Genomic DNA, 17,800 nt, shown 5'->3' with positions numbered 1-17,800 from the left:
CAGTCCGTGGCAGATGAGTTTCTCTTGTGTGTGCCTATTGGCGATGAGGATGAGGTAGCATTCCCTGAGGCCACCATCTCTGAGATGGAGGTGTGCAAGGGAAATTTTTGGACTGCCCAACTCAGAGACATAACTCTTAAAGGGTTTGAAAATGTGACGGTGTTAAATGGGGTGCCTCAGGAGTTGTGAGACGATCGTTGGTTCCCTCATTTTGCTATGAATGGGGATCTCCTATATAGAGTAACCAAGTCAAGGGATGAGGTGATAGAGTAGTTACTGGTGACACTGCCCTATAGATGCAGGGTGTTAGACATAGCTTATTCCCATGTGTTAGTTGGTCACCTGGGGCAGATAATAACCAGGAATGGATTCTTCTGAGACTCTACTGGGTGCTACAGGGAAATTATGGGCTATTGCTGTTCATTCCCCACATGCCAGCTAACCTACCTCCTGACCCACTGCTGCAGTCCCCTAGCACCGTTGTCCGTCATCGAGATTCTATTCGAACACATATCAATGGATTTGGTGGGACCCCTGGTGAAGTTCGCAAGAGCACATCAATATATATTGGTGGTCCTGGATTATGCTACACAGTACCCCTCCACATCTTCACCTGAACAGGTCTGCTGAAGTTGATACTAATGGATAAAGGGACCCCCTTCATGTGGAAGCTCATGAGGGAATTGTGCAACACAGTGCAGATTTCACAACTCACAATTTCAGTGTACCATTCCTAGATAGATGGACTAGTACAAAGGTTTAACAAAACCTTGTAGGCTATATTGAAGAAAGTGGTGGAGAAGGACGGCCAAGACTGGGACTGTCTGCCTCCCTATCTGTTATTCTCTATCAGGGAAGGTCTCCAAGCTCCCACTGGCTTCTCCCCATTTGAATGACTCTATGGCCGCACCCTCGAGGACTGTTCGATGTGGTGAAAGCGTCCTGGGAAGTAAGATCACACCCTATAGAAGAGTGTTAGAGCGTTTCACCCATAAACAAGAGAGGATTGCCAACGTGATGCCCATTGCGAAGGAGCATCTCCTCAAGGCACAGTAAGCACAATCCAGGGTGTATAATAGGTCAGCCATGGTGAGACATGGTGGAGAGCAAGCTCCTGGCCAAGTGGCAGGTCTCCTATGAGGTAGTAGAGAAAATTGGTGAAATCAACTAGGAAGATCACCAACCAGGGAAAAGGAGGCTTTACCAGGTTTACTGTGTCATTTTGATTAAGCGGTGGCAGAGCAGAGAACCCCATGGAAGCTACCTGTCTGGTGGCCAAGTCCAAAGTCGGCCAAGTGCATTACCACCCTTGACCTCATGAAAGGGTATTGGCAAATTCCTATGTCTCAAGATGCCAAGGAGAAGGGGACCTTCTCAATGTCAGACAATTGTTTCCAGTACACAAAGATGCTGTTTGGGTTGCAAGGTCCTGCTATTTTCTAGAAAGCCATGGACTGTATCCTATCTCCCCACAAGAATTACGCAGCAGCCTAACTGGATGACATCATAATCTTCAGCCAGGATTTGGGAAGTTATCTGAGTAAAATAGGAGATACTTGAAGCTCTATGGAAGGCAGGATTTTCCATGAACGCAAGGAAATGTGCCATGGGCATGGAGGAAGCTAAATATTTGGGCTATGTCATAGATAGTTGCAAAATATAGTCTCAAATAAAGTTGACACAATCCAGAGTTGGCCACAACCTCTCCAAAATATGCAGATCAGGGCGTTTCTGGGCATTGTGGGCTACTACCGCTGGTTCATCCCTAACTTCGCAAACTTCTTAATTGGACAAAGTTGACTATGGCTAAGTGGTCTCCAGAAGCTGAGACGGCTGTCCAGGAACTGAAGCCCTGTGTAAACATTCGATTTCTCTAAGGAGTTGGTGGTCCAAACAGACACGTCAGATGTTGGGCTGTCTTATCACAAGAGGTGGATGGGAAGAGCCCCCCATAATGTATTCAAGTCAGAAGCTGTCATCCTGCAAGAAGAATTACTCCACAATGGAGAAGGAATGTTTGGCCATCAAGTGGGTGTTGAACACTCTAATGTACTACCTCTTAAGCAGGAATTTCAGGCTAGTGTACTTTAAAACCATTAATTCATCTCAATCCCAATAAATAACATATTAGAATCACATTAAGACCAATGTCCACCTAGTATTAGATAGGCGACCACCCAATAACAAACACCGTGACAATGCATTCTTCAACCATAGGGGAGGGACAATGTTTTTCTTCCAGGATCCTGAGGTAAACTGCTTCAAACCAGCTTGCATGGGAGGAGTTTAAGTGGCTACTGTATATTTCAGCTCGCCAAAAAAAACCCTCAGACAATCAGAAACCTGTTGCCATGCAGAAGCTAATCACGTTACACCAGGAACGAAATCACTTCGTTCCAAAAACCAGGGATTTTTGCCTGTAGGACATTATTGCAAGAGAGCTTGGCTGAGTAGATTACACAAGAAGGAAAACACACAGCAAGTCAGCAGGATCTAGGAGCAACATGGCAGATGTGACAACCTACATGGTGAGCTGCAGCATGTGCTACATGTTCACAGATCGACCAGAAGAAGAATCCAATTTCACCTGTCAGAAGTGTAGACTAGTGGCCCTTTTAGAAGAAAAGGTGAGGGGTCTGGAAGAAAGAATAGCAACTTTGAAACTCATCAAAGAGAATGAAGACTTTCTAGACAGAACAGAAGCATCTCTACTGGTCACAGAAGGTGCAAAAAGTGTCAGAGAACCTCCAAAAGCAGATGAGTGGAAGCATGTGACCAAAAGAAGCAAGAAGACCATGGAGAAATCACCAACCACACAACTGAAGAACCGATATCAAATCTTTGTAGAGGATGAAGATGGCACACCTAAGAATGAAGCAATACCAGCAAGCAAAAAAGAAAAGGGCACACAGCAACAAGTGACAGCAAAAAGTACAGCCAAGAAGCAACGAAGAGTGGTGGTGGTGGGAGACTCACTACTGAGAGGCACCGAAGCAGCCATCTGCAGACCGGACATAACTGCAAGAGAAGTATGCTGCCTTCCAGGTGCGATGATCAAGGATGTGACCGATAGGATACCAAAGCTCTTCAGCTCCAAGGACGTCCACCCATTTCTTCTGATACATGTTGGCACCAATGACACGGCAAGGAAGGACCTACCGACAATCTGCAAGGACTTTGAAGAGTTGGGGAAGAAAGTAAAGGAACTGGATGCACAGGTAGTTTTTTCTTCTATCCTTCCAGTAGACGGGCATGGCACCAGGAGATGGAACAGGATCCTTGATGCAAACAACTGGCTAAGACGATGGTGCAGACAACAAGGATTTGGATTCCTGGACCACGGTGTGAATTACTGGTATGATGGACTCCTCGCCAGAGACGGACTACACCTCAACAAACCTGGGAAACACACATTCGCCAGAAGACTCGCTACACTCATCAGGAGGGCGTTAAACTAGAAGAAGAGGGGACGGGAAGAAAAACATTAGACTCGAACAAAGACGACCCAGGAAAACATACTCAGAAGGGAGGTAAGAACATTTCTAAAACAATCCACAGTGAGGAGATTGGAACAAAACAAAATCCTCTAAACTGCATGCTCGCAAACGCCAGAAGCCTGACAAACAAGATGGAAGAACTAGAAGCAGAAATATCTACAGGTAACTTTGACATAGTGGGAATAACCGAGACATGGTTAGATGAAAGCTATGACTGGGCAGTTAACTTACAGGGTTACAGTCTGTTTAGAAAGGATCGTAAAAATCGGAGAGGAGGAGGGGTTTGTCTCTATGTAAAGTCTTGTCTAAAATCCACTTTAAGGGAGGATATTAGCGAAGGGAATGAGGATGTCGAGTCCATATGGGTTGAAATTCATGGAGGGAAAAATGGTAACAAAATTCTCATTGGGGTCTGTTACAAACCCCCAAATATAACAGAAAGCATGGAAAGTCTACTTCTAAAGCAGATAGATGAAGCTGCAACCCATAATGAGGTCCTGGTTATGGGGGACTTTAACTACCCGGATATTAACTGGGAAACAGAAACCTGTGAAACCCATAAAGGCAACAGGTTTCTGCTAATAACCAAGAAAAATTATCTTTCACAATTGGTGCAGAATCCAACCAGAGGAGCAGCACTTTTAGACCTAATACTATCTAATAGACCTGACAGAATAACAAATCTGCAGGTGGTTGGGCATTTAGGAAATAGCGACCACAATATTGTGCAGTTTCACCTGTCTTTCACTAGGGGGACTTGTCAGGGAGTCACAAAAACATTGAACTTTAGGAAGGCAAAGTTTGAACAGCTTAGAGATGCCCTTAATCTGGTAGACTGGGACAATATCCTCAGAAATGAGAATACAGATAATAAATGGGAAATGTTTAAGAACATCCTAAATAGGCAGTGTAAGCGGTTTATACCTTGTGGGAATAAAAGGACTAGAAATAGGAAAAACCCAATGTGGCTAAACAAAGAAGTAAGACAGGCAATTAACAGTAAAAAGAAAGCATTTGCACTACTAAAGCAGGATGGCACCATTGAAGCTCTAAAAAACTATAGGGAGAAAAATACTTTATCTAAAAAACTAATTAAAGCTGCCAAAAAGGAAACAGAGAAGCACATTGCTAAGGAGAGTAAAACTAATCCCAAACTGTTCTTCAACTATATCAATAGTAAAAGAATAAAAACTGAAAATGTAGGCCCCTTAAAAAATAGTGAGGAAAGAATGGTTGTAGATGACGAGGAAAAAGCTAACATATTAAACACCTTCTTCTCCACGGTATTCACGGTGGAAAATGAAATGCTAGGTGAAATCCCAAGAAACAATGAAAACCCTATATTAAGGGTCACCAATCTAACCCAAGAAGAGGTGCGAAACCGGCTAAATAAGATTAAAATAGATAAATCTCCGGGTCCGGATGGCATACACCCACGAGTACTAAGAGAACTAAGTAATGTAATAGATAAACCATTATTTCTTATTTTTAGTGACTCTATAGCGACAGGGTCTGTTCCGCAGGACTGGCGCATAGCAAATGTGGTGCCAATATTCAAAAAGGGCTCTAAAAGTGAACCTGGAAATTATAGGCCAGTAAGTCTAACCTCTATTGTTGGTAAAATATTTGAAGGGTTTCTGAGGGATGTTATTCTGGATTATCTCAATGAGAATAACTGTTTAACTCCATATCAGCATGGGTTTATGAGAAATCGCTCCTGTCAAACCAATCTAATCAGTTTTTATGAAGAGGTAAGCTATAGACTGGACCAAGGTGAGTCATTGGACGTGGTATATCTCGATTTTTCCAAAGCGTTTGATACCGTGCCGCACAAGAGGTTGGTACACAAAATGAGAATGCTTGGTCTGGGGGAAAATGTGTGTAAATGGGTTAGTAACTGGCTTAGTGATAGAAAGCAGAGGGTGGTTATAAATGGTATAGTCTCTAACTGGGTCGCTGTGACCAGTGGGGTACCGCAGGGGTCAGTATTGGGACCTGTTCTCTTCAACATATTCATTAATGATCTGGTAGAAGGTTTACACAGTAAAATATCGATATTTGCAGATGATACAAAACTATGTAAAGCAGTTAATACAAGAGAAGATAGTATTCTGCTACAGATGGATCTGGATAAGTTGGAAACTTGGGCTGAAAGGTGGCAGATGAGGTTTAACAATGATAAATGTAAGGTTATACACATGGGAAGAGGGAATCAATATCACCATTACACACTGAACGGGAAACCACTGGGTAAATCTGACAGGGAGAAGGACTTGGGGATCCTAGTTAATGATAAACTTACCTGGAGCAGCCAGTGCCAGGCAGCAGCTGCCAAGGCAAACAGGATCATGGGGTGCATTAAAAGAGGTCTGGATACACATGATGAGAGCATTATACTGCCTCTGTACAAATCCCTAGTTAGACCGCACATGGAGTACTGTGTCCAGTTTTGGGCACCGGTGCTCAGGAAGGATATAATGGAACTAGAGAGAGTACAAAGGAGGGCAACAAAATTAATAAAGGGGATGGGAGAACTACAATACCCAGATAGATTAGCGAAATTAGGATTATTTAGTCTAGAAAAAAGACGACTGAGGGGCGATCTAATAACCATGTATAAGTATATAAGGGGACAATACAAATATCTCGCTGAGGATCTGTTTATACCAAGGAAGGTGACGGGCACAAGGGGGCATTCTTTGCGTCTGGAGGAGAGAAGGTTTTTCCACCAACATAGAAGAGGATTCTTTACTGTTAGGGCAGTGAGAATCTGGAATTGCTTGCCTGAGGAGGTGGTGATGGCGAACTCAGTCGAGGGGTTCAAGAGAGGCCTGGATGTCTTCCTGGAGCAGAACAATATTGTATCATACAATTATTAGGTTCTGTAGAAGGACGTAGATCTGGGTATTTATTATGATGGAATATAGGCTGAACTGGATGGACAAATGTCTTTTTTCGGCCTTACTATGTTACTATGTTACTATGTTACTTGAAGATAATAAATCTTATAACACAAATTAACCCTGCAACCACTAAAAAAAGGAGAAAGATAGAAAAATAGAAAGTAGGAGTGAGGGGGAGTAGCACGACCCAATGTGCCTCTAAAATATACGTTATCCAGGGGCTTCCATGGGATTGTAACTACACCCCCACACATCCCATGACAAGAATCACAACACACAAAGCAGAATTTGGCAGTAAAAGGCTTTGGTGTTTATTTTGGGCTACCAATTAAATTTTTAAATATTACTTTCAAATCTTCAATTCGTCCCAATCCCAAAAAATAACATATTAAAATCACATTAAGATCAATGTCCAGCTAGGCAACCACCCACAAGCTGCCTCTGTTTTTTCAACTGGAGAAGACCCCCCAACAACAACGCTCTCTCAACCAAATTCTGCAGGTCAACATTTAAAAATATCTAACCGCATGTCCCACAAATGCACCATATCCGATCTGTATAAACCTGATGAAAAACCCTCTAAATCCACATGCCAATATGGCACATCTCCAACAGAACTGAGCATTTTCACCATACCCTTATTTAAATGTTCCTGATCTTTTCAAGCCACTTATATTGCCTCATTAAAGGCAAATCATATTCCCCTGCAAAAAGTAGATGTATTAGTAGCATCAACATAACCCAAAGACACACATCTTTTTTACCCAATTTCATTGAAGGGTGCACTGCCAACCTTTGCCTAAACATGTAATGATATAATAACCAGGCGCTCCTATATGCTGTCCACATATTGGAAAAGACCTGAACATTTTTCAGGACACTTCTCTCCCAATACAGATGGAAAAACTGCATAATGCCAGCAACCAATTATTACATTACTTTACAACACTTTGACTCTTCTCCTCCTACTTCACTTTTTTATTTCAGTTTTATGTAAATCCTTGTTAACTAGCAGGCAGAAAAACAAATCATGCTGTGCTCTTGACATCTCACCCGCTGGTGGGTTCGGCTACACGCTCTGCTCCACTACTCCTGTACTTTCTGCTTCATGAGCGCGTACCTCAGGTGGTGAATCGAACCTTCGGTTGCCTCGACTTCTTTTCCTGGACTTTGGAGGTGAGTAGCAATGGCGCTGCTTCCGACTTCTCTTCATTAACCTCCAAACCTTCATCTTCTCTTGATGCCTCTTTGTTTCTTCTCTCTGACATTACAGTGACAACTTCCCCATGCAACGCACTGGGGGACTGGAATGTTGGGCTTCATTTTCCTGCAGGCATCTTTAGAGCCACTTCTCACCCCCGCTCACCGAAGCTTTCCTCAGCAACTGATTCAAAAGGTCTTCCATCAGAATGATGTTGTTGTTCTTCGTCCAGAACTCAGAAGTAAACTACCCAGAAGTGGCGTGCAGGTGGAATTTTTAAGTAGCTATGTTTGAGCCCAACAAAATACCCTCTGCCAATTACAATCTTGTTGCCATGCTGAAGCTAATCATGTAACTTCAGGAATGAAATCACCTGTCGATGACAAATCTAATAACACAAATTAACCCTGTAACCACAAAACAAGGAAAGAGATAGAAAAATGTAGAGTAGCAGTGAGGGGGGGGGCAGCATGATCCCATGTGCCCCTAAACTATATGTCATCCAGGGCTTTCCAAGAGTTATAAGTCAGAAGTCATCTGGAGTGCCACCCACACAGGGCCACAGGTTACTCAGTACCGGTCCTCTCTGTCTCAGTTCTGGGGTTGTCACGGTGGCTGGACCCGGTCCGTGACCCTGCTAAGGGGTGTCCAATAAAAGGGGTGATGGTAGTTTGTCAAGGTTTCGTGACGCCACCTGTGGTATTCGGCCAGTGAGACCGACGCTGCTTGGGGTCCTCTGGGGTGATGTTATGGCAGCTAGATGGTATACCTTCCCACAGGTGAAGTGTGTCCCCAGGGCTTCCCAATAATGTAGGTGGCGATGGTGTGAGGTGCAGTCAATAACGAGGACACAAGGTTGCAGTCTCTTTACCTCTTTACTGAAGGCTTCAGGATCCGCAAGCCAGAGCACGGTTAACAGGGCTGTCTGAGACCGGCCGGTCCGAAGGCACATCCAGAGTTCCCTTTGCAGGTGGAAATCGTGGCCTACCACTAGCGCCTGTGTGTTGTAGTGCTTCCCTGCTGAGCATTCGGGATAGTCCTCACAACTTCTGTTCTCGTTCGTTCCAGTTCTTTTTAGTTCTTTCTATTCTTCGTCCCCCAGGTTTGTTATGGCTAGGACGCACCCGTTTGCCAGGAAGGCTCAGAGCTCTTCCGGGACCCTAGAGATGCCCCTCTCCACGTGTTGCCCCCTATGTCTGCTTAGGTGATGTAAGGTAGACAGCCAACCTATAATTAACTGTCCTGCGGTATTTGAAGTAAGGCATAAAGTCAGTTACTTCCTCGGTGTTCCGAGCACCGGCTACGCGCCTCAGTAGGATGTTGCCGTTCTCCGGGCACGACTCCTACTGGCTCTCCTTTGTGCTTTGATCTTGTTTCTCACTGTCCACAATATCCTTCGCTTCTTGTCCTTTCTTTGGATGTCGCCGCAGATAGCGCAGGCGCGGCTCCGTAACATTCTGTCCTTGTCGCTAGGTGCCTGCCAGGTTCCTATGCCTGACAGGGACCTCCCTGAATCTTCCCCCGCAACACCCTCTGCCACGGGATGTTGCCTGAACAAAACCCAGTCAGCTTCTGACTAACTTCCTATCCATCCCCTAGTTTTACCAGTGTGAGGAGTGGCCTAATAAATAAAACCCTTTGCTCCCCCTAGTGGCCAGAGAGTGAAGTATAATGTGTGCTGGTGATACCTGGTCAGATGAACTCCTTTTGTGCCATCAGACGTACCATCACTCTCCTTAGCGGCAGAGCGATATTACTGCAACGACCAGGTCTCTGGGGCGCTGCACATCTTTTTAGGGAACGTCACAAGTCTTTAACCACACTCTTTCCATTTACCATAGAATAAAACATCAAAATTCTGAGAGCCTGATTTTTGGAAGGATAAAGTAAAGTAAAGTACATTTGGTCATGGTGAAACATAAAATTGGACTGTAGAGCCTTGAAAAGCTTACTACTGAGGCTATTGTCCACTCGTTTGCCTGTGTTTCAGTTCACCACACAGGTATGGTCCTCTTTTGCCAGCATTTGCCGGACTACATCATCTCGGGCTCCAAAATAAACAGAGGAAAATGAACTGTTATGCACAAGGAGATATAATTTTACTAGAGTTGGAAATGTATTCCCAGAATCCTCACTTTATTGAAGGCCATGTTTGTGTCAACTTACAGAGTTTTGCCATTTAGCCCTCTGGTTTCTCTGGATATAGAAGAATGGATTGGTTTCACTGAAGTTAATGTATAACCCAGTAACATACAGATGCTCTTCAATATTGTGAACAGCTGGAGGCTGGGTGCAAGACACAGCTATATAAGAATACCCTACATCCTAAAACAGCACATTTGGAAAGGACATATTGAAAGTGCAGATCACCTTTCAGTTTAAAACCTTACCATCCAATGGTGGTTGGTTGGGGAAAACCGCTGCTAATTCGGCCACGTTCTCTGTGCCATCATCACCAGGTAAGTAGACATTATCTGGATAAAAGCCTATTTCTTGGTTGGTTTCCACATCTCTCATACGGATCTTAATAGAGAAATATATTGTTGAGAAATCAACTGGGTGACAATACTGTTTCTTATTTCAGTCATACACACATTTTTTTTTATCTAGATTTTAAATAAAATTGATTTAAAGATATTGCTAAGCATAATATTACACGTTATCTAGTGAAAATTTGAACACGATTAATTTCAGACTAATGAAACCAGACAGAGCTGCTTTAAGTGGATATCAAGTTTCTACTAAAAATAATTTTGCAATAATATTTTGAATCCATCACCCCATAACTGATGTAAACAGGTTTAGATTCCTATACGATCAGTGACTGCAATTTAAATGCAGCGTAGTCTTAGGAAATCACAGTAATGAAAAACATAGAATGAAACGTGTGTACTGTTTCATTTAAAGGCATTGCTTCATCGTTGCAAATGCTTAAAATTAAAAAATCCCTGTAAAAACTAGCAACAACAAACTGTATATACAGTACGTGTGTTTAAGCCGAGTTTTTCAGTACATTTTTTTTGTGCTGAAAACGCCACCCTTGGCTTATACACAAATCTTTGACCCAGAAAGATGGTGGGGAGGTGGAGCAGCGGGTCACAGACGCAGGAGCCTGCAGCTGTAACTTTCCCCACTGCTAAAGAGAAATGAATATTCACTGCGCTGAATATATTAATTTCTCTTAGCACGCACAGTCACAGCCGCAGCCTACATACCTTCCCTGTGCACCCTCACTGCATCTCTTTCCGACGCCAGTCTCCTGGCTGAGCAATCACGTGTACCCCGCTCGTTAAGATAATGAATATTCACCCCTCTCTACTCTCATAGGTGTGGAGTGAATATTCATTACTTTAATGAGCGGGGACACGTGATCGCTTGGTTGGAAGAGCTGCTGGCGCCAGAACGAGATGCAGCGAGGGCGCGCAGGAAAGGTAAGTAGGATGTGTTTTTTTCTATAGGAACCATGCATACAATGATAGGAAATAAGGAGCCATGCATACAAGGAAGGGGAGCCATGCATACAAGTGTAAGGAGAAGACCCGAACCAGGCAGATCTTTTCCGTGAAGGGTCCAGGACCAATGGTACTGTCACACAGGTTATACAGGGAAGAAGGGAGCATGGGCAAGCTAATAGGGCTGCAGCATGCGAGAGACCAGGTATATTTGGCGGGAAGGCAGAGCGCACGGTTGGGAACCAAAAGGGGGGGAGCTTGGTTAACGGTAAAAAAGAAGGATGCGCATCAGGTAGAGAGAAGGTTAGGCTGACAGGACGGGGATGAAAAGCTCGCTGGACTGAGGTGGCTCCCATTACATTGAGGTGCAAAACTGACAGATATAGCGGGGGCTGTGCGCGTGCCTTTAGATAGAGACTACCGACCACAATGTACTGGGTTTCTGCCGACATTGTGCACCATGAGGAAAATATCCCAGAGACAGTACGTAAATCACCAACATGCTTAGATGGGGAAATTAGATATTGGCTTTGAGGAGATGTCTTCCTTGACAACAGAGACAGGCAACACGAGATCTCGGTACGCTGAGGGAAAGAGAAATTGTGTGATACCCGGCTCATCACATCCCTATCGATTGCACACTGACAGTACTCCGGGGAATCCCCACCGCCATCAAGAGGATACACGTCAACATTAAGAAAAATACTCCAGATCTTGAGGTATTAATACCATCGCCAGGATCACAGACGTCATTATTCTGAGGATCATAACGGACATATATGTGCACAGTTTTGACACCAACAAACTTTCTGTAACGGACTGGTTTCCTGAAGTCGACGGTAGTTGAAGAAATTATTTTTGTTTTCTCCCCTGGAACTAATTTTTTTTCTTTTCTCTTTTTTTTCCCTCCACATACATTTTTTCCTTGCTCCTGATTCTGTGTTCTGCTGACCTATTATCCCTGTTGTGTTTTCTCCCTGAGGGGAGTAGTTATTGTGAAAAATAAAATTTTGCGTTAACCCTTGCTCTACCTCTGTCTGTCACTGGATCCCATAACCTGCTTACACAAGGACGGAGAGCCATGCATACAAGGGCAGCGAGCCATGCATATGGGGATGGGGAGCCATGCATGCAAGGATGGGGATGGGGAGCCATGCATACCAGGATAGGGATAAGGGGACAATGCATACCCGGCTTATACTCAAGTCAATAAGTTTTCCCAGTTTTTCATGGAAAAATTAGGTGCCTCGGCTTATGCTCGGGTCAACTAACACTCGAGTATAAGTACAAGAGAGGGCCGCCCACCAAAACTCTCAGCCAGGGCAAGGAGGGCATTAATCAGAGAGGCAGAACAGAGACCAAAGGTATGCCTGATGGAGCTGCAGAGACTGAAGTATCTGTCCATATGACCAAAAAAAGCTGTACATTCCATAGAGGTGGCCTTTATGGAAGAGAGGGCAGAAAACAGCCTTTACTTACACCCAAATTTGTAACGCTCATTTTGAGTTTGCCAAAAACAATTGGGAGACTCACCAAATGTATGGAGGAAGGTGCTGTGGTTAGATGAGACCAAAATTTAACTTTTTGGCCAGCAAGGTAAGTGTTATGCCTGGCACCAAACCAACACAGCTCATCTCCCCAAGAACACCATTCCCACTGTGAAACAGGGAGGTGGCAGCATCATACTGCTGGGATGTTTTTTGGCAGCAGGGACAGGAGAAAGGAGCTCAAGTAGTTTTGTCTTGAAGAAAGGGCAAAAATTTCAGTGGCAAGATGTGGAAATGTCACAGAGACGTATCCAAAGTGAGTTGCAGCTGTAATTGCTGCAAAGGGAGGCTCTACAAAGTACTGACTTTAGGGGGATGGATAGTTATGCACACTGAAGTTTCAGTTATTTTATCCTATTTGTTGTTTGCTGCACAATAAAAAGAAAACCAAATGTTCACAATTGTGGACAATGTTCTGTACAAGAACTGGTGCAAACCCTCAAAAAAACTGAAATTCCAGGTCGTAAGATAGCTAGCAGGGACGGGATGGCTTTAATACTTTTCCAAACCACTGTACATATAAGAAAATGTTGATTGTTAAAAAGAAAAAGTGCCCATTGCATGGACATCAATAAAAACTATATTCTCTGCACTGTGGTATTTCGGATGAATACTGCATGATAGGAAGACATAAAAGAACATCTTGTGCATAGTTAAAGCTCATTTGTTATGTATTAACCAGGCTGGAAATTATTCAAAGGGCATTTGTTCATTGCAATGCATATGACTTTAAAGAGTTTTTCTTTTTAGGAAATTACTGGTGAGAACCACTGTAGAATTTCTATCAAGCAATCACAATCAATTAACGTGACATGTACCTTCTGTAAGTGGAGTCTTCTCTCAAAGCTCAGACCCGTGGACAGGAAGGAGGCCTTTATTATATTCCCGATATCTCCAATACTCAGCTGTCAGAAGGGATCATATAAGAAATTACTTCTAAATCAGAATATTTATGTATAATACTAGGTACAATAATGCAAGTAATAGAATTTGTTCTATGAAGCTGGAAAATTTGTCTTTTACATTGCAAAATTTTTTGAATATTATGGCACGTTATCTATGTACCGTAAGTGTCATTTTCTAAGGTAGAAATATTGATAAAGTTAATATGTTTTGTAGATCCATAATTTGGTATATGATAATATCAGGGATGCCTCTAACTAGCTATAAGCTGAACAACTGGATAATTTTTCCCTTTCATTTTTATTTCCCCTTTTACCAAGCATACTTTTTTAATTTTTTTGTCAACATAGACATATAACTTATAAGGTCTTGTTTTGTTTGCTGGACGAATTGTAATATTGAATGACCTCATTCATTTTACTATACAATGTACTGAAAAATCTGAAAAAAGTTCCAATTGCGATGAACTAGTGAAACCAATGTCATATTTGGGGTTTTATTTTTCCAGTATTCATTGCACAGTAAAAATTGCGGAATTATGAAAGCAAAATTCTCCAGGTCAGTGCAAGTGGTGGCTTGATGGTTTTATTGATACTATTTTGATATCTTCTATTTGCATTTTTGGGGGAAAATTCTGATTTTTCTGTATGGGTTAATTAATTTATATTTTCTGTATTTTTAATGGAAGAAAACGTAGTGATTTAAATATATATATATATATATATATATATATATATATATATTTTTTTTTTTTAATCTTCACAGGGGAGTTGAACCTGCAACTACCTGGTCACTTTAGTGTACACTGCAATACTACAGTAATGAGCTTGATATTACAGTTTATACAGTTCTGTATACTATATACTATACTGAAAGTGGTACACATGAGCATTTCTGTGTGTTACATTTAAATACTGCTTAGAGCAGGCATGGGCAATTAATTTTCCCAAGGGGCTACATGAGAGACCATGACCATTGTGGATGGCCAAACCAATAGGCCGAAAATAATTCTGCTCAGTATTAATATCAATATATTATAATTATTATATTATTGATCATTTTATTTATATTAATTGTATAACTTAATATTGAGCAGAATTAAGTATGCTGACATCCCTCTATAAATCGTTTAAAATCGAGCACAGACCCTCGTATGAGCCTCCCCAACAGCCCCACACAGTCTCCCCCAATATGCAGCATGAGCCCCACACAGCCTTCCTATATATTCTGCATGAGCCCCACACCCTCCCTATATACACTGCATGAGCCCCACTCAGCCTCCCTATATATACTGCATGAGCCCCACACAGCCTCCCCATATACTGCATGAGCCCCACAAAGCCTCCCTATATACACTGCATGAGCCCCACACAGCCTCCCCATATACTGCTTAAGCCCCACACAACCTCCCCATATACTGCATGAGCCCCACACAGCTTCCCTATATACAGCATGAGCCCCACACAGCCAACCTATATCCAGCATGAGCCCCACACAGCCTCCCTATATACTGCATGAGCCCCACATAGCCTCCCTATATACTGCATGAGCCCCACACAGCCTCCCCATACACTGCATGAGCCCCACACAGCCTCCCCATATAGAACATGAGCCCCACACAGCCTCCCTATATACTACATGAGGCCCACACACCCTCCCCATACACAGCATGAGCCCCACACAGCCTCTCTATATACAGCATGAGCCCCACACAGCCTCTTTATATACAGCATGAGCCCCACACGGCCTCCCTATATACTGCATAAGCCCCACACAGCCTTCCCATATACAGCATGATCCCCACACAGCCTCCCCATATACAGCATGATCCCCACACAGCCTCCCTATATATTGCATGAGCCCCACACAGCCTCTTCATATACTGTATGAGCCCCCAAACATTCTCCCCCAATATGCAGAATGAGCCCCACAAAGCCTCTCTATATATACTGCATGAGCCCCACACAGCCTCGCCATATACTGCATGAGCCCCACACAGCCTCCCTATATACAGCATGAGCCCCACAGAGCCTCCCTATATACTGCATGAGCCCCACACAGCCTCCCCATATACTGCATGAGCCCCACACAGCCTCCTTATATATACTGCATGAGCCCCACACAGCCTCCCCATAAACTGCATGAGCCCCACACAGCCTCCCTATATATACTGCATGAGCCCCACATAGCCTCCCCATATACTGCATGAGCCCCACTCAGCCTCCCTATATATATTGCATGAGCCGCACACAGCCTCCCTATATACAGCATGAGCCCCACACAGCCTCCCCATATACTGCATGAACCCCACACAGCCTCCCTATATACACTGCATGAGCCCCACACAGCCTCCCCATATACTGCTTAAGCCCCACACAGCCTCCCCATATACTGCATGAGCCCCACACAGCTTCCCTATATACAGCATGAACCCCACACAGCCAGCCTATATACAGCATGAGCCCCATACAGCCAACCTATATACAGCATGAGCCCCACACAGCCTCCCTATATACTGCATGAGCCCCACACAGCCTCCCCATACACTGCATGAGCCCCACACAGCCTCCCCATATACAACATGAGCCCCACACAGCCTCCCTATATACAGCATGAGCCCCATACAGCCAACCTATATACAGCATGAGCCCCACACACCCTCCCCATATACTGCATGACCCCCACACAGCCTCCCCATACACAGCATGAGCCCCACACAGCCTCCCTATATACTGCATGAGCCCCAGCACAGCCTCCTATATACTGCATGAGCCCCACACAGCCTTCCCATATACTGCATGAGCCCCACACAGCCTCCCTATATACTGCATAAACCCCACACTGCCTCCCCATATACAGCATGATCCCCACACAGCCTCCTTATATATACTGCATGAGCCCCACACAGCCTCCCCATATACTGCATGAGCCCCACACAGCCTCCCTATATATACTGCATGAGCCCCACATAGCCTCCCCATATACTGCATGAGCCCCACTCAGCCTCCCTATATATATTGCATGAGCCGCACACAGCCTCCCTATATACAGCATGAGCCCCACACAGCCTCCCCATATACTGCATGAACCCCACACAGCCTCCCTATATACACTGCATGAGCCCCACACAGCCTCCCCATATACTGCTTAAGCCCCACACAGCCTCCCCATATACTGCATGAGCCCCACACAGCTTCCCTATATACAGCATGAACCCCACACAGCCAGCCTATATACAGCATGAGCCCCATACAGCCAACCTATATACAGCATGAGCCCCACACAGCCTCCCTATATACTGCATGAGCCCCACACAGCCTCCCCATACACTGCATGAGCCCCACACAGCCTCCCCATATACAACATGAGCCCCACACAGCCTCCCTATATACAGCATGAGCCCCATACAGCCAACCTATATACAGCATGAGCCCCACACACCCTCCCCATATTCTGCATGACCCCCACACAGCCTCCCCATACACAGCATGAGCCCCACACAGCCTCCCTATATACTGCATGAGCCCCAGCACAGCCTCCTATATACTGCATGAGCCCCACACAGCCTTCCCATATACTGCATGAGCCCCACACAGCCTCCCTATATACTGCATAAACCCCACACTGCCTCCCCATATACAGCATGATCCCCAAACAGCCTCCCCCATATGCAGCATGAGCTCCACGCAGCCTCCCCATATACAGCATGAGCCCCACACAGCCTGCCCTTATACTGCATGAGCCCCACACAGCCTCCCTATATACTGCATGAGCCCTACACAGCCTCCTCATATACTGCATAAGCCCCACACAGCCTCCCCATATACTGCATTAGCCCCACACAGCCTCCCCATATACTGCATGAGCCCCACACAGCTTCCCTATATACAGCATGAGCCCCACACAGCCTCCCCATATACTGCATGAGCCCCACACAGCCTCTCCATATACTGCATTAGCCCCACACAGCCTCCCCATATACTGCATGAGCCCCACACAGCCTCCCTATATACAGCATGAGCCCCACACAGCCTCCCCATATACTGCATGAGCCCCACACAGCCTCCCTATATACTGCATGAGCCCCACACAGCCTCCCCATATAACGCATGAGCCCCACACAGCCTCCCCATATACTGCATGAGCCCCACACAGCTTCCCTATGTACTGCATGAGCCCCACACAGCCTCCCTATATACAGCATGAGCCCCACACAGCCTCCCCATATAGTGCATGAGCCCCACGCAGCTTCCCTATATACTGCATGAGCCCCACGCAGCCTCCCTATATACAGCAT

At 44.6% G+C, this 17,800-nt stretch overlaps 1 protein-coding gene across 1 annotated transcript in view; it reads right to left on the bottom strand.

Moving 5' to 3' along the window:
• LOC138642825 (lipoxygenase homology domain-containing protein 1-like) overlaps window positions 1–17,800 on the bottom strand; it is a 302,432-nt gene that overhangs the window by 160,886 nt on the left and 123,746 nt on the right. Inside the window, exons 11-12 of the mRNA XM_069731356.1 lie at window positions 13,419–13,505; window positions 9,992–10,124 (exon numbers count right to left, since the gene is read on the bottom strand). Coding sequence (XP_069587457.1) covers window positions 9,992–10,124; window positions 13,419–13,505 — 220 coding nt within the window. The remainder of the gene's footprint in view (window positions 1–9,991; window positions 10,125–13,418; window positions 13,506–17,800) is intronic.

Source organism: Ranitomeya imitator, chromosome 6 (genome assembly GCF_032444005.1).
Source record: "Ranitomeya imitator isolate aRanImi1 chromosome 6, aRanImi1.pri, whole genome shotgun sequence".
In the NCBI taxonomy this organism is placed as follows: domain Eukaryota; kingdom Metazoa; phylum Chordata; class Amphibia; order Anura; family Dendrobatidae; genus Ranitomeya; species Ranitomeya imitator.
Note: the sequence above shows the minus strand (reverse complement) of the source record. Positions and strands in the feature narration are given on the sequence as shown.